The sequence below is a fragment of the Oncorhynchus mykiss genome, chromosome 19, assembly GCF_057628025.1.
Source record: "Oncorhynchus mykiss isolate SJ-2025 chromosome 19, ASM5762802v1, whole genome shotgun sequence".
NCBI classification, from domain to species: Eukaryota; Metazoa; Chordata; class Actinopteri; order Salmoniformes; family Salmonidae; genus Oncorhynchus; species Oncorhynchus mykiss.
In genome coordinates this window covers 58894250-58912391 of record NC_143040.1, presented here as the reverse complement: position 1 = coordinate 58912391, position 18142 = coordinate 58894250, and the positions used below count along the sequence as shown (strand labels likewise).

The window sequence follows — 18142 nt, the reverse complement described above, 5'->3', positions numbered from 1 at the left end:
GGGGTACAACAAATCACAACTTAAACAATGGGGCAAATCAGGAAACTCAGATTACATAAAGATGAATGAATTAAAGCTCTGGGCCCATGCCCTGTGCAGTCTTCTCTGTGACGTGACCAGTGATGCTGGTGAGTACTGCTGGAGCTCTGCTGACAGTCTCTCACTCACACCTTAGTACAGTGTGGTGGTAGGTGGGGATCTGCCCTGAACACACACCACTTCATCTTCAGGTCCCCTTTCAACAGACTTCAAAGAGCTTATCTAAGAGCAGGGCTACCAAGACGCCAGCCTCCCACACACCCACACACCATATAGACGGTTTCCCTGGCAACGTCATGAAAATGATGAACATGCATTGCAAGGGTAGAAGGCCCTGTGTTGTGATTCTGAATGGTCAGATAGTTAGCCACAATGACCAGAGGCTGCCATGTGGGGAATCGTAGGTGGTTTGTTTCAGCTCATTCTATCTTGTTTTTGATACCTTGTCTTGTTTTGAGGTGTTTTGACTTATGCCACATCTATGATAAATTGGCAAAAATGTACCAGCTAGCTAACAACTACAGCAATGTATTTGAGAGACAACAAGTGCTTATTGTGAAAATGCATTTATGTTTTCAATACATTTGGAGACAAAATATTATTTACATGTTGTCAATAATCCTTTTCTAAGCCAACACCATCTACTTTGCCCCCAAGATGCTCACACCCTCCTTACAATAGAGGAGCAATAAACCCCCTGACAGAAAACAGTTACACAGAGAGGCCCTGTAATTGAGGCCCTGTAATTAGGTGGGCTGTAACGTACACTGTGGGAGATTCTCAGGTTGGGGTGATGATAAACAAAAGCTATAAAACACCTAAAACATGAAAAAAAAACTCAGCTATAAAATACTTATTTATCAAAAACAAAACTCTCCCTCACTCACATGCATGAAGAGGAAGACACACACACACGCACACACACTGTCTACAGTTTGTCTTGTCACACACACACACACACACACACACACACACACACACACACACACACACACACACACACACACAAACACAGAAACCAGAGCATAACGCTTTCTTCTTCTCCTCTGATCCTCTCCACGTCTGACCCTCTTCTACTCTGACCCTTTCCAAGTCTGACCCTCTCCACATCTGACCCTCTCCACCTGTGACCCTCCATATGTCTGACCCTCTCTATGTCTGACCCTCTCCAAGTCTGAATCTCTCCACCTCTGCCCCCCCTACTCTGACCCTCTCCACCTCTGACCACTTCTACTCTAACCCTCTTCTCTTCTGACCCTCTCCACATCTGACCCTCTCCACCTCTGACCCTCTTCTCCTGTGACCCTCTCCAAGTCTGAATCTCTCCACCTCTGCCCCCCAACTCTGACCCTCTCCATCTCTGACCCTCTTCTACTCTGACCCTCTCCACGTCTGCCCCTCTTATCCTCTGACCCTCTTCTACTCTTCTCTTCTGACCCTCTTCTCCTCTGACCCTTTCAACATCTGACCCTCTTCTCCTCTGACCCTCTCCACATCTGACGCTCTCCACCTCTGACCCTCTTCTCCACTGACCCTCTTCTCCTGTGACCCTCTCCAAGTCTGAATCTCTCCACCTCTGCCCCCCCTACTCTGACCCTCTCCACCTCTGACCCTCTTCTAATCTGACCCTCTCCACGTCTGCCCCTCTTCTCCTCTTCTCCTCTGACCCTTTCAACATCTGACCCTCTTCTCCTCTGACCCTCTCCATGTTTGACCCTCTTCTCCTCTGACCCTCTCCACGTCCGACCCTCTTCTCCTCTGACCCTCTCCACGTCTGACCCTCTTCTCCTCTGACCCTCTCCACGTCTGACCCCCTCCAGGTCTGATCCTCTCCACGTCTGACCCTCTTCTCCTCTGACCCTCTCCACGTCTGACCCTCTTCTCCTCTGACTCTCTCCCCATCTGACCCTCTCCACTGACAGGATATTCACTTTTTATTAGCTTTTCCCATGTTCATTTGTGAAGGCTGAGTGAACTCAGGGTCAGAGCCAAGAGAAAAAAGGAAAACAATCATCTAAGGATAAGAGACCACAGTCGTAAATGTAATCCCAAAATCATTATGTTCTCAAGGGACATTATCTGAGCTCATAGCAAGAACTAGTGAAACTAGTTGGCCGTTGTCCAAGGCTGATTTTGAATAAAACATGACTTGACTTATATTTCAATATATTTAATTTTACTTGATGAATAACCAAATTACCAATATTAATGTCACAAGCATGAGGCAACAGTTGAGGGTGGAGGGAGAGTGGGGTGAAAGTAGGGTGAGTACACCCCCAGACCTCTCCACTTCACCCCCGTATCCACCTGAATACAAACTCTTTTAACTCAAAAGTCCCTGAATGCCTACACAGTGTAAATCATGACATCATCTAAAACATTCAAAGGATCCAATGGAACAGTGCATTGTGACTAGTGTGTCTCACAGTAGGGAGTAAATAGCTTAATATGTGTAATAGCTGCTCACAGAAGCCCTGTATTCTCACCCAGCCACCCAGAATAAGTGGCTCAGAGTCATCCACTCAGGGGTTTGTTGGAGGGAAAATTCAGCTGCTCTCCAAAAACCAAAACCTCTCCTGCACCCCCAGATACCAATTCCAACTTTCCAACAATTTCCAATAGCATATCTACTAGCCTATGCTTTGGCTGAAGAGAAGTGTCCCAGGTAATTCAATAAATTGGTGAATTGGTTGCACTGCTCGCACATGTGACGACATGCTAACCAAATAATATATTTTAGTAGATGGGGCGAGACAAACCCCCACTGAAAGCCCTCATACTCATACCTACTGTCGTCCCAGTCATGTACTGCTGGGTTAGTCAATGGAACCCTGGGATGGAATGTACAACATCAGGGATAACTCTCAATATAATATGTAAGCCTTACAATCACATGGTAATGTCTTAAAAAGCCTGGTCATGAACCAGGAGTCTGGGGTCAGAGGGTAGTACCAGGAGGCTGGGGTCAGAGGCTAGTACCAGGAGGCTGGGGTCAGAGGGTAGTACCAGGAAGCTGGGGGTTAGAGGGTAGTACCAGGAGTCTGGGGTCAGAGGGTAGTGCCAGGAGGCTGGGGTCAGACGGTAGTACTAGGAGTCTGGGGTCAGAGGGTAGTACCAGGAGGCTGTGGTCAGAAGGTAGTAGGGAACAGTAGAGCAGGTAGCTGATTACATATATCTCTCAAGACAAACACACTACCAAAATCTGAAAAATAAACCATGGCATTTATTGTAATGTTGATCAAAGGTACATTCTTGACCCACTAATCAATTCCAATTATAATTACACACCCTAACCTATACAGCCACAACTGGGGATCCAATCTAGCTAGTCAATGGCCCTTTTCACTGTGATGAGACAAAGCCTGAAGACATTTGTATTATTTAATCTCTGTCCTATTTTATCTGGGTTTGTTGTTTTCACATGCAGGCAAATGACAGCAGTCATACAGATAGCACTGTCAGACAAATGCACAAAGCTTTTGTAAATGCAGTCTCAAACACTGTGGGGCACTGACCAATTATTACCCAAAGCCTAGTCAGGTGTCTCGTAATCAAATGTAGAGCCTCTCTTGTCCTGTTTCTTCCCACATCACATTCCACAGAAATAAGCGTCCAAATATTAACCCTGCGTAACCGTGTATAACCCTGTGTACCAACAGTACCAACAGTCTGGGTATCTTAAAAAAAATATTTGAAGCAGTAAATCCTAAAAATATTCCATTCTGATGAAGAAGAAGAGGAAGTTGACTCAAGAGTATTGGACCATAGATACATTCCACAACATGTAAACAGCATCAACACAACCAATCCCAGAGACTCCCCATTCCCACAGATCACTACTTTTCACAACTTGCAGACTTGTTTACGTGTTGCTGTGCGTTTTGTTGCCAACCTTACTTTGCTACCTGACCACTTTACGGTTTTTACTTTTTAATTACCGTTTATATTTTTAGTTTTTCCCTCACTCAACTTATTTTTCATTCAACTTTTTCACTCCGGACGCTTTATCTGGACATGGTTCGTCAGGACCTCCAACAGCTGAAGCTAAGTAGTAACATTAACATGATGCCTTCTAATTGCAGTCACTGTACTCATAATATACAGGAGAACGATCACCTTATGGCGAGGATAGCTGTGCTACAAGCCCAGCTTCAGACGCAATCATTAGGCAAGGGTAATTTCAGTGTAGGAAAGGATGAAACAGCGTCTGTGCCACCAGTAAGTACAGATAACGTTAGTATAAATCCCCTCGCACGGTCCCCGCAGCCGGACAACTTTCTCATGGCTTCTGGGGGGAAATGCTGTAGGAATGCTCAACCGGTGTCGCTCATTCAGCCGACAGAAACTTTCAACCGGTTTTCCCCATTAAGCAGCTAGTCGGAGTCTGAGGCCGAGCCTCCTCTTGTCTCTACTCCTCCCGTTACAGGGTCTGAGACGCCCAAGCTTCCCACCATTAGCTCTGACAAATTGAAAACTCTAGTCATTGGCGACTCCATTACCCGCAGTATTAGACTTAAAACGAATCATCCAGCGATCATACACTGTTTACCAGGGGGCAGGGCTACCGACGTTAAGGCTAATCTGAAGATGGTGCTGACTAAAGCTAAAACTGGCGAGTGTAGAGAGTATAGAGATATTGTTATCCACGTCGGCACCAACGATGTTAGGATGAAACAGTCAGAGATCACCAAGCGCAACATAGCTTCAGCGTGTAAATCAGCTAGAAAGATGTGTCGGCATCGAGTAATTGTCTCTGGCCCCCTCCCAGTTAGGGGGAGTGATGAGCTCTATAGCAGTCTCACAACTCAATCACTGGTTGAAAACTGTTTTCCGCGCCTCCCAAAAGATAGAATTTGTAGAAAATTGGCCCTCTTTCTGGGACTCACCCACAAACAGGACCAAGCCTGGCGTGCTGAGGAGTGACGGACTCCAGCTTAGCTGGAGGGGTGCTCTCATCTTATCTACCAACATAGACAGGGCTCTAACTCCTCTAGCTCCACAATGAAATAGGGTGCAGGCCAGGCAGCAGGCTGTCAGCCAGACTGCCAGCTTAGTGGAGTCTGCCACTAGCACAGTCAGTGTAGTCAGCTCAGATATCCCCATTGAGAGTGTCTGTGCCTCGACTTAGGTTGGGCAGAACTAAAAATGGCGGTGTTAGGCCTTAGCAATCTCACTAGGATAAAGACCTCCTCCATTCCTGCCATTATTGAAAGAGATCGTGATACCTCACATCTCAAAATAGGGCTACTTAATGTTAGATCCCTTACTTCAAAGGCAGTTATAGTCAATGAACTAATCACTGATCATAATCTTGATGTGTTGGCCTGCCTGAAACATGGCTTAAGCCTGATGAATTTACTGTGTTAAATGAGGCCTCACCTCCTGGTTACACTAGTGACCATATCCCCCGTGCATCCTGCAAAGGCGGAGGTGTTCCTAACATTTACGATAGCAAATTTCTTTTGAGCTTCTAGTCATGAAATCTACTACTGAAAGAGCTGCTTCCTGTGCTTGGCCCTCCTATGTTGAACATAATAAATGGCTCTCTATCCACCGGATGTGTACCAAACTCACTAAAAGTGGCAGTAATAAAGCCTCTCTTGAAAAAGCCAAACCTTGACCCAGAAAATATTAAAAAAACTATCGGCCTATATTGAATCTTCAATTCCTCTCAAACTTTTTTGAAAAAGCTGTTGCGCAGCAACTCACTGCCTTCCTGAAGACAAAACATTTATACGAAATGCTTCAGTCTGGTTTTAGACCCCATCATAGCACTGAGACTGCACTTGTGAAGGTGGTAAGTGACCTTTTAATGGCATCAGACCGAGGCTGTGCATCTGTCCCCGTACTCCTAGACCTTAGTGCTGCTTTTGATAACATTGATCACCAAATTCTTTTGGAGAGATTGGAAACCCAAATTGGTGTACATGGACAAGTTCTGGCCTGGTTTAGATCTTATCTGTCGGAAATATATCAGTTTGTCTCTGTGAATGGTTTGTCCTCTGACAAATCAACTGTACATTTTGGTGTTCCTCAAGGTTCCGTTTTAGGACCACTATTGTTTTCACTAAATATTTTACCTGTTGGGGATGTCATTGGAAAACATAATGTTAACTTTCACTGCTATGCGGGTGACTCACAGCTGTACATTTTAATGAAACATGGTGAAGCCCCAGAATTGCCCTCACTAGAAGCCTGTGTTTCAGACATAAGGAAGTGGATGGCAGGGAAGGCTAGTGGTTAGAGTGTTGGACTAGTAACCGGAAGGTTGCAAGTTCAAACCCCTGAGCTGACAAGGTACAAATCTGTTGTTCTGCCCCTGAACAGGCAGTTAACCCACTGTTCCTAGGCCGTCATTGAAAATAAGAACTTTTTTTTTTTTTAACCTTTATTTAACTAGGCAAGTCAGTTAAGAACAAATTCTTATTTTCAATGACGGCCTAGGAACAGTGGGTTAACTGCATGACTTGCCTAGTTAAATAAAGGTTAAAAAAAATAAAACTTTCTACTTTTAAACTCGGACAAAACAGAGATGCCTGTTCTAGGTCCCAAGAAACAAAGAGATCTTCTGTTGAATCTGACAATTAATCTTAATGGTTGTACAGTCGTCTCAAATAAAACTGTGAAGACCTCGGCGTTACTCTGGACCCTGGTCTCTCTTTTGACAAACATATCAAGACTGTTTCAAGGACAGCTGTTTTCCATCTACGTAACATTGCAAAAATCAGAAACTATCTGTCCAAAAATTCATCCATGCTTTTGTTACTAGGTTAGACTACTGCAATGCTCTACTTTCCAGCTACCCAGATAAAGCACTAAATAAACTTCAGTTAGTGCTAAATACGGCTGCTAGAATCCTGACTAGAACCCCAAAATTTGATCATATTACTCCAGTGCTAGCCTCCCTACACTGGCTTCCTGTTAAGGCAAGGGCTGATTTCAAGGTTTTACTGCTAACCTACAAAGCATTACATTGGCTTGCTCCTACCTATCTCTCTGATTTGGTCCTGCAATACATACCTACACATACGCTACGGTCACAAGACGCAGGCCTCCTAATTGTCCCTGGGCAAACAGCTGGAAGCAGGGCTTTCTCCTATAGAGCTCCATTTTTATGGAATGGTCTGCCTACCCATGTGAGAGACGCAAACTCGGTCTCAACCTTTAAGTCTTTATTGAAGACTCATCTCTTCAGTAGGTCCTATGATTAAGTGTAGTCTGGCCCAGGAGTGTGAAGGTGAACGGAAGGGCTCTGGAGAAATGATCCGCCCTTGCTGTGTCTGCCTGGCCGGTTCCCCTCTTTCCACTGGGATTCTCTGCCTCTAACCCTATTACAGGGCTGAGTCACTGGCTTACTGGTGCTCTTTCATGCCGTCCCAAAGGGGGGGTGCGTCACTTGAGTGGGTTGAGTCACTGATGTGATCTTCCTGTCTGGGTTGGCGACCCCCCTTGGGTTGTGCCGTGGTGGAGATCTTTGTGGGCTATACTCGGCCTTGTCTCAGGATGGTAAGTTGGTGGTTGAAGATATCCCTCGAGTGGTGTGGGGGCTGTGCTTTGGCAAAGTGGGTGGGGTTATATCCTTCCTGTTTGGCCCTGTCCGGGGATATCATTGGATGGGGCCACAGTGTCTCCTGACCCCTCCTGTCTCAGCCTCCAGTATTTATGCTGCAGTAGTTTATGTGTCGGGGGCTAGGGTCAGTTTGTTATATCTGGAGTACTTCTCCTGCCTTATCCGGTGTCCTGTGTGAATTTAAGTATGCTCTCTCTAATTCTCTCTTTCTCTCTTTCTTTCTCTCTCTCGGAGGACCTGAGCCCTAGGACCATGCCTCAGGACTACCTGGCATGATGACTCCTTGCTGTCCCCAGTCCACCTGGCCATGCTGCTGCTCCAGTTTCAACTGTTCTGCCTGCGGCTATGGAATCCTGACCTGTTCACCGGACGTGCTACCTGTCCCAGACCTGCTGTTTTCAAATCTCTAGAGACCGCAGGAGTGGTAGAGGTACTCTTAATGATCGGCTATGAAAAGCCAACTGACATTTACTCCTGAAGTGCGGACTTGCTGCACCCTCGACAACTACTGTGATTATTATTATTTGACCATGCTGGTCATTTATGAACATTTGAACATCTTGGCCATGTTCTGTTATAATCTCCACCCGGCCACCCCTCATAGCCTGGTTCCTCTCTAGGTTTCTTCCTAGGTTCTGGCCTTTCTAGGGAGTTTTTCACCGTGCTTCTACACCTGCATTGCTTGCTGTTTGGGGTTTTAGGCTGGGTTTCTGTACAGCACTTTGAGATATCAGCTGATGTACGAAGGGCTTTATAAATAAATTTTATTTGATTTCACCAAAGACATATAGAAAGACAATACACTATGTCTGTGATAAAAAGTAGTGCACTATTTAAGGAATAAGGAGTAATTTAAGACAGAATGAATGTGTGTTTTATATTCTATGTTACCTACCTTCGCAGCAGTCCTGCCACATGCGCAGGTCAATGTTGGGGATGTCATCACAGCTGCCATATCCGTGGGGCAGCTGTGCCACGCTGAACACGTCTTGCTGGATACGAGTGATGTTGTCACCGTTGTCACACAGCACCCTCGTCAGAGATGCCTGCTTCAGCTGGGTCAGCTGGGCCGGGTTGAATACACCTGGGTTCTCATACCAGAACCTGGAAGCACAACCCAGGAGGAGAGGATGGAGGGTTACATGTAAACCCACACCATATAGACAAAACCTATACTCTCTCTCTCTCTCTCTCTCTCTCTCTCTCTCTCTCTCTCTCTCTCTCTCTCTCTCTCTCTCTCTCTCTCTCTCTCTCTCTCTCTCTCTCTCTCTCTCTCTCTCTCTCTCTCTCATCCTTCTAAAAAATGTGTTGATGATGAGCATAATTAATTTGACAAGAATTGGTAGCTGAGGGGATGTGAGCTCACCGGTCCCCATCTCTAAGGCGTTTGAACTGGGCAGCCAGCAGACACATGAGGGTGGGTCCCAGCCGGCTCCCAGGAACCAGGTCCTCAGCCATCAGAGCAGGGAACAGGTCGATGTTCAGGGGAGTGCCGTATAGCCTGGAGAGATAGGAATAGACAGACAGACAGTCACAGCACTGTAACTCAACCCCAATGGAGCCACAATTCAAGTGTGTCTGCAAATGATTGATAGCTAAAACCTGGTTTGCACCTCTGCAGCTTCTCCCTGACTTGGGGGTTCTGGATCTCGTTCCTCAGGTCGTCAAAGCTCTGTGCCGAGGTCAGGTTACAGAAGGTCCGGTAGTCATTGTAGGGCGGTATCCCATGATCCCTTCCTCTCTGGATGTTCATGGCGGCCAGGTCCAGCGCCACGGAGTGGGCCATGGAGAACAGCCTCTCTGTCAGCTCCGTGTTCAACAGCTGGGTCGACACGCGCATCTTCCCCGCCACGCCAAACAGGCCCCGCAGCAGGGGGTCGATGCCCCCCTCATTGACGATGCGGAAGGGGGAGAAGAAGGCACGGTGCAGGGAGATGTGGCCCTGGGGGATGGGCTGGAAGTGCTCGTCCAGCCGGTACAGGATGGGGTTGATGAGGGTGTGTCCGAAGCGGAAGGCAGCCGTGGCGAAGGCGTTGAGGATGCCGGCGTTGATGTTGGGGTTGTAGCCGTGGTAGTCGCCAATCAGCTTCCTCCCCGCGTCACCCATGATCTGAGGGAGGGGGTGACCATCATCATCATCATCACCAATAATAATCATTTATAGAGACAGCACCTTTCATCAATCTGAAGACCTTTCACAGGAACATTGGTTAGATCTATATAGTAGAGTAGTCCTTACCTTGATTAGAGTATGAGTGAGTACTAGATCTATATAGTAGAGTAGTCCTTACCTTGTTTAGAGTATGAGAGAGTACTATATCTATATAGTAGAGTAGTCCTTACCTTGGTTAGAGTATGAGAGAGTACTAGATCTATATAGTAGAGTAGTCTTTACCTTGTTTAGAGTATGAGAGAGTACTAGATCTATATAGTAGAGTAGTCCTTACCTTGGTTAGAGTATGAGAGAGTACTAGATCTATATAGTAGAGTAGTCCTTACCTTGTTTAGAGTATGAGAGAGTACTAGATCTATATAGTAGAGTAGTCCTTACCTTGGTTAGAGTATGAGAGAGTACTAGATCTATATAGTAGAGTAGTCCTTACCTTGGTTAGAGTATGAGAGAGTACTAGATCTATATAGTAGAGTAGTCCTTACCTTGGGCAGCCAGTGGTTGTAGGTGATGTGTTGCATCTGTGCGCCAACTATCTTCCTTGCCTCGTGGTAGATGGTGTCTCCGTCCCAGTGTGGGTTGAGTCTGAGCAGCTCTGTAGCTATGCGGTTGTGTTCCCTGAACCACACGGTGTGCATGGCTGTCAGACCCAGCTGCTCGTTGGCCCTGTGGTCTCCAGCCAGGAAGCAGGGAATGGGGCTCTCGTTCTCATCCCTCATACACTCTGTAGGGGGCCCTGTGGCGAAGGGTAGCAGGGGCTTCCCAGAGCGCTGGACGATGCCCTGCCTCAGCAGTCCCCTCTGACTGGCCAGGTCGCGGACCTCCTCTGACTCATGGCGTGAGCTGCCGTACACGTTGGACGCGTCGATGTACGATGTCAGCTGGTTGATCTGTTCCCGTGGAAACACGCTGTTCATGAGGAGTGATGTCATGCCGCTGCCGCACACGGGACTGGAACGCACAAAGAACATGCAGCGTGCCCCGCTGCGCGCCTGCCGAGGGTCCCCCGGGGGGAACTGGATGGGGAAGCAGGGAGGGTCATTGGTGCACACGTTGGTACACAGCTGGCCGTCTGAGAAACGTGATTGGCTGAGGGCGGCAACTGTGGAATCTAGATCATGGTCCAGGAACTGTCCCCACTGCATGAGCATGTGGGTGTAGTGGTCATCTGGGGTGATGGTCTCTGTGCCGATCATGGTGGTGGAAACGAGGCGGGGCAGAGGCAGGGCGTGGCCGTTGTGATGGCGGCTGCTGGCGCCATGCGGCAGGTTGAAGCCGTTGTCGTAGACTGACTTGAGGAGGCGCTGGAAGGCGGTGAGGGAGGCGCCCCACATGGGGTGCTGCAGGTTGTTGCAGGTGCCGTCGTGGCTGCGGTACTTCTGGTGGAAGCAGATGTCAGAACAGTTGTTGAAGCGGCGGTGGGCCGTGCAGCCTGACAGGTTGGCGATCACATCCAGGAAGTGAGGGGACACCAGGTCATTGTAGCGGAATGCTGGGGACGAAGGGAGGGACAGGAGGTGTACTTTATGGTGTACTGTATAAGGCCACATACAGAGGAAACAATCACAGGGCTGTGTACTACACCACTATATCAATATAGTTCCACCTAACAGAAGAGCATGTAGGCTGCTAATGTTTGCCCTGGGAATGTAAACCTGCATCTTGAGGGCCAAGAGTGTTCCTCTGACATGCGCTAACTCCCTGGGAAACTAGACAGCTCCTGTGTTACAGCTCCGTGTGTGTGTTTGTGTGATGTGTGAGGTGCTTTGTGTAACTCAACTCAATGGGGAAAAGTGAGACTTCTCGTCAGAATTCAGCTGGCTGATGAAACATCACCAACCCTCCCATCTCCCCCCCGAATCCCACCCTTCCACCTCCACCCTCTGGTCATTCACAGAATTGATCCAGCCATACACAACCTTCGGGGTAGCAGTGTGGGGGTGGAGAGGGTGTCCCAGGTCACATAGACATAAACCAAACAGGCTACATTATTTTTGCTGACGTGCAAAAGTTAGGGCCCGGTGTAACAATGAACACTTGACTGTTGTCATAACCAGTGAAAACACTGAGCCTTTCCTCTCTCTCTCTCTCTCTCTCTCTCCTCTCTCTCCTCTCTCTCCTCTCTCTCCTCTCTCTCCTCTCTCTCCTCTCTCTCCCTCCCTCCCTCCCTCATAAATCCTAAATATGGGGGACCAGTCCCCTTGTTTCGGTCAGTGCACACATTGCTCTTTCCAAATCTGGGATGGCTTTCACCCGTGACAACAGACCATATTAGGCATGACGTATCGGTAGTAAAACCCTTTATGAGCATCCAGTCAAATGGGTCAGAATGAGAGGAACATGTCATACAGATGTCATAAACATCTATCTACAGCCATGTTTACAAAATCCAACTGAAGTAACCCATTGAATGTTTGTGGATTGGGGCATTGGCATGTCCTCCTCACTTCTATACGTTCACATTACATAGAAAGTCTGCTAACTCATAACTCAGTCAAAGCCTTATATGTCCTCTTTATTCCACAGTATTGGCTTTCTGCTGTCTCACCTGTGCCGTTGGTGTCGACCATGAGGCCCTGGTTGACATGGTTCTGGATGAGGAGCAGGGTTTGTTCAAAGATCTCCCCCGCCCTGGCCTGCCCCACTGTGTAGGGGTCCCTGGGGTAACGAAATAGGGCCAGCAACTCTCCAGGGGTACGAGGGTTACTACAGAGAGAGAGATGGAGGGGAAGGGAGGGGGTAGAGAGAGAGACCGAAGAGGGGTGCTTAGAGAGAGAAATGTGATCATGTTTAGATTTCTAATGTTTTCTTGGCAGTTACAACAACTCTAATGTGTCTACCAGTATTGAATGATGGAACATCGATGGAACAATCGATGGAACAGTAGTGGAGAGGGCAGCAAGTTTTAAGTTCCTCGGCATACACATCACAGACAAACTGAATTGGTCCACTCACACAGACAGCATCGTGAAGAAGGCGCAGCAGCGCCTCTTCAACCTCAGGAGGCTGAAGAAATTTGGCTTGTCACCAAAAGCACTCACAAACTTCTACAGATGCACAATCGAGAGCATCCTGGCGGGCTGTATCACCGCCTGGTATGGCAACTGCACCGCCCTCAACCGTAAGGCTCTCCAGAGGGTAGTGAGGTCTGCACAACGCATCACCGGGGGCAAACTACCTGCCCTCCAGGACACCTACACCACCCGATGTCACAGGAAGGCCATAAAGATCATCAAGGACATCAACCACCCGAGCCACTGCCTGTTCACCCCGCTATCATCCAGAAGGCGAGGTCAGTACAGGTGCATCAAAGCTGGGACCGAGAGACTGAAAAACAGCTTCTATCTCAAGGCCATCAGACTGTTAAACAGCCACCACTAACACTGAGTGGCTGCTGCCAACACACACACTGACACTGACTCAACTCCAGCCACTTTAATAATGGGAATTGATGGGAAATTATGTAAATATATCACTAGCCACTTTAAACAATGCTACCTTATATAATGTTACTTACCCTACATTATTCATCTCATATGCATACGTATATACTGTACTCTATATCATCGACTGTATCCTTATGTAATACATGTATCACTAGCCACTTTAAACTATGCCACTTTGTTTACATACTCATCTCATTTATACATACTGTACTCGATACCATCTACTGTATCTTGCCTATGCTGCTCTGTACCATCACTCATTCATATATCCTTATGTACATATTCTTTATCCCCTTACACTGTGTACAAGACAGTAGTTTTGGAATTGTTAGTTAGATTACTTGTTATTACTGCATTGTCGGAACTAGAAGCACAAGCATTTCGCTACACTCGCATTAACATCTGCTAACCATGTGTATGTGACAAATAAAATTTGATTTGATTTGATTTGATTTGAAACATCCCCCCCCTGACCCAAATGACATGAGCAGGCAGTAAAACGTCAACATGCACATTCTCCTAACCAACTTCACTTCCTTATATGGGCATCACATCCTTTGATGCCATTCCAACAACTACTGTTATTTATGAATTACTTTGAAAGTGTCATTTATAAACCATGACACACACAGACACACACACACAAACACAAACACACACGCACGCATACAGTATGTACTATTACAAAGAAATACAGTATGTACTATTACAAAGAAATACAGTATGTAGTATTACAAGAAATACAGTGTGTACTATTACAAAGAAATACAGTATGTAGTATTACAAGAAATACAGTATGCATTATTACAAAGAAATACAGTATGTAGAATTACAAGAAATACAGTATGTAGAATTACAAAGTAATACAGTATGCATTATTACAAATAAATAAAGAAATATGTAGTATTACAAAGAAATACAGTAGGTAGTATTACAAGAAATACTGTATGTAGTATTACAAAGAAATACAGTATGCATTATTACAAAGAAATATGTAGTATTACAAAGAAATACATTATGCAGTATTACAAATAAATAAATAAAAATGTAGTAAATACAAAGAAATTCAGTATGTAGTATTACAAAGAAATACAGAATGTGGTGTTACAAATAAATAAATAAATAAGTAGTATTACAAAGAATATATAGTATTTAGAGGATCCAAATTAGTGATGATGACACATCGGATGGAGCATTGCAATCCAAGTCCTCAGGCTGTGAGAAGAGCTTTAGTGGATGCGCCAGTTACAGAGCACAAACACACAAGCCTGTGAAGCCACTGAGCTCTGGGGGCCCAGAGGCAGGTTCACTATCTGGGCATGTCATTAGAACAAATCCCTTGCTGGCTGGCTGGCTGGCTGGCTGGCTGTGTGTGTGTGTGTGTGTGTGTGTGTGTGTGTGTGTGTGTGTGTGTGTGTGTGTGTGTGTGTGTGTCTGTGTGTGTGTGTGTGTGTGCATATAGAAACATGCTCCTGTTAACCACATCATCAGTTCAAAGAGCTTACACACAAAACATGACTCAAGATAAGAGTTCAGAAATCATAATGCAACAAAGCTTAGATTCATAAGCCTGATTCCAACCGGCTGACTAAAAGGGCATTTGACTTACCCATCAAACAGATGCCTCCTGGTGGATTCGATGGCACTGTCCACGTTGCGGATGGCCTCTTCAATAGACGACGTCACAAAGGTGTCCCCTTGTCTACTTACTGGAGGCACTGCAAACAGATAGGCACTGCTTTCAAAGCCAGTCGTAAAATAAACTAACACTGATAATAAAACAATAGAATAATTTGCCATAAACTGAAATCAGATGTTTCAACTGCGTATGTCATCTGTTGTGCCGTTTTCAAGACAGCATGAGGTAGCATTATAACCTAGCTCAGGGGTAGGCAACTAGATTCATGACTACATTGAGACACGATCATGTCTATTTTTGTATTCATGAAAATACTTGGGAGCAGATTTCTTAAATTAAACACATTTTTTGATGAATTCCTGGTGATGGTACAATTTATTTTGTTGGAGGGAACAGAACGCAGATTGGAGGGAACAGAACACATTTCTGGCAGACTGCGTAGTGAAGTTCTACAGTGTGCCATGTAAAAAATGGAGTGTCTGATGTGTAGGCTGCAGACCCGTCCAACAACAACCCAACATGGTCACAGTTCGCTGTCGGCACGCTAGCTAGCATCGGCTACGAGACAGCGTGCAGGCAGGCCAAGGAAAATAAGCAACACTGGGGCTAGAGCTGAGGAGTAGGCCCAAATTATGATGTTACAATATCTGTGTTACAGCGGTCACAAAGCCTTGGTCCGGTGAGGAGTGGGGTGTGTGCAGGCTTTGGTTCTATCCCAGCAAAAACACATTTGATTCAGGTGTGTTAGAGCAGGGCTGGAACAAAAGCTTGCAATGTCTGTAGTTCTCCACAATTAGGGTTAGCCTAGATTAGCATACTCTAGCTGTGTCTTACCTAGGACGGTGAGCACCATGCTAGCGGATTGGTAGCCAATAGGGTTGCGGGCGACACACTCGTAGCGTCCACCGTCGGCTAGACCCACGTCCTTAACCTCCAGGAAGCCCTCAGGGGCGATGTGGAACTTCCCACTTTCCGTCACCTGGACACCGTCCTGCAGAGTTGCCGGGGGAGACAAGGGTTGAAAGGTCAGGAGGTGTGGACTAGTGTGGGGTAATGAGTGGGGCACTGCCTTGAGTTACACATTCAGAGCCATAGGGTCTGACAGGCCTGCTTAAACCCTACATCCCAACCCGAGCACTCCATTCTGCCACCTCTGGTCTCTTGGAACTCCAACCCCTATGGGAGGGAAGCTCCCACTCAGCCCAGTCCAAGCTGTCCTGGCACCACAATGGAGGAACCAGCTACCCCCTGAAGCTAGGACAGCAGAATCTCTGCCCATCTTCTGAAAACATCTGAAACCCTACTTCTTCAAATAGTATCTTAAATAATCCCACAGCACATATTCATCTATATACACTATATATACAAAAATATGTGGACACCCCTTCAAATTAGTGGATTTGGTTATTTCAGTCACACCCATTGTTGACAGGTGTATAAATCGAGCACACAGCCATGCAATCTACATAGACAAACATTGGCAGTAGAATGGCCGTACTGAAGAGCTCAGTGACTTTCAATGTGGCACCGTTATAGGATGCCACCTTTCCAACAAGTCAGTTCGTAAAATTTCTGCCCTGCTAGAGCTGCCCCGGTTAACTGTAAGTGCTGTTATTGTGAAGTGGAAATGTCTAGTGGCAACAACGGCTCAGCAGCGAAGTGGTAGGCCACACAAGCTCACAGAAAGGGACCGCCGCGTGCTGAAACGCGAAGCGCGTAAAAGTTGTCTGATCTCGGTTACAACACTCACTAGTTCCAAACTGACTCTGGAAGCAAAGTCAGCACAAGAACTGTTCGTTGGGAGCTTCATGAAATGGGTTTCCATGGCCGAGCAGCCGCACACAAGCCTAAGATCACCATGCGCAATGCCAATTGTCAGCTGGAGTGGTGTAAAGCTCACCGCCATTGGACTCTGGAGCAGTGGAAACACGTTCCCTGGAGTGATGAATCTCGCTTCACTATCTGGCAGTCCGATGGACTAATCTAGGTTTGGAGGATGCCAGGAGAACGCTACATGTCCCAATGCATAGTGCCAACTGTAAAGTTTGGTGGAGGAGGTATAATGGTCTGGGGCTGTTTCTCATGGTTTGGGCTAGGCACCTTAGTTCCAGTGAAGGGAAGTCTTAAAGCTACAGACACTAATGACATTCTAGACGACTCTTTCTTCCAACTTTGTGGCAGCAGTTTGGGGAAGACCCTTTCCTGTTTCAGCTTGACAATAACCCTGACCTCAACCCCATTGAACAGATTTTGGATGAATTGGAATGCAGACTGCAAGCCATACCTAATCGCCCAGCATCAGTGCCCAACATCACAAATGTTCTTGTGGCTGAATGGAAGCAAGTCCCCGCAGCAATGTTTCAGCATCTAGTGGAAAGCCTTCCCAGAAGAGCGGAAGCTGTTATAGCAGCAAAGGGGGGACCAACTCCATATTAATGCCCATGATTTTGGAATAAGATGTTAGACAAGCAGGTGTCCACATACTTTTGGTAATATAGTATATATAATACCTTTCGTGAACTAACACTAGCACTTTTTTACTTATTTATTTCACCTTTATTTAACCAGGTAGGTAAGTTGAGAACAAGTTCTCATTTACAATTGCGACCTGGCAAGATGCTGATAGCTACTTTACTGAGGAAAAATGTACTTACTATGACTGTGATATGTGGTTGTCCCACCTAGCTATTTTAAGATTAATTCACTAACTGTAAGCTAAATTACCAAAATGTAAAAAATGCCTGACCAGGTTGGGTTATATGGAGACTATAAAATCAGCTTGGGTTACATGATATACGAGGCTGTACAAAACAACTTGTTTCATATATATAGGCCTACTAACAGCGATCACCTGATCTGAACAGGCCTTGACTTTCTTTCCCCATCCCTCCTTTCCCCATCCCTCCTTTCTACATCCCTCCTTTCCCCATCCCTCCTTTCTCCATCCCTCCTTTCCCCATCCCTCCTTTCCCCAACCCTCCTTTCCCCAACCCTCCTTTCCCCATCCCTCCTTTCCCAACCCTCCTTTCCCCATCCCTCCTTTCCCCATCCCTCCTTTCCCCAACCCTCCTTTCCCCATCCCTCCTTTCTCCATCCCTCCTTTCCCCATCCCTCCTTTCCCCATCCCTCCTTTCTCCTTCCCTCCTTTCCCCATCCCTCCTTTCCCCATCCCTCCTTTCCCCATCCCTCCTTTCCCCATCCCTCCTTTCTCCATCCCTCCTTTCCCCAACCCTCCTTTCCCCAACCCTCCGTTCCCCATCCCTCCTTTCTCCATCCCT

General features: G+C 46.6%; 1 protein-coding gene across 1 annotated transcript in view; it reads right to left on the bottom strand.

Moving 5' to 3' along the window:
- The window catches only part of LOC110498067 (peroxidasin), a 99394-nt gene that overhangs the window by 15085 nt on the left and 66167 nt on the right, over nucleotides 1–18142 (bottom strand). Inside the window, exons 13-19 of the mRNA XM_036955011.2 lie at nucleotides 15699–15855; nucleotides 14835–14943; nucleotides 12328–12485; nucleotides 10265–11271; nucleotides 9223–9719; nucleotides 8976–9110; nucleotides 8505–8713 (exon numbers count right to left, since the gene is read on the bottom strand). Of these exons, the coding sequence (XP_036810906.2) occupies nucleotides 8505–8713; nucleotides 8976–9110; nucleotides 9223–9719; nucleotides 10265–11271; nucleotides 12328–12485; nucleotides 14835–14943; nucleotides 15699–15855 (2272 nt within the window). The remainder of the gene's footprint in view (nucleotides 1–8504; nucleotides 8714–8975; nucleotides 9111–9222; nucleotides 9720–10264; nucleotides 11272–12327; nucleotides 12486–14834; nucleotides 14944–15698; nucleotides 15856–18142) is intronic.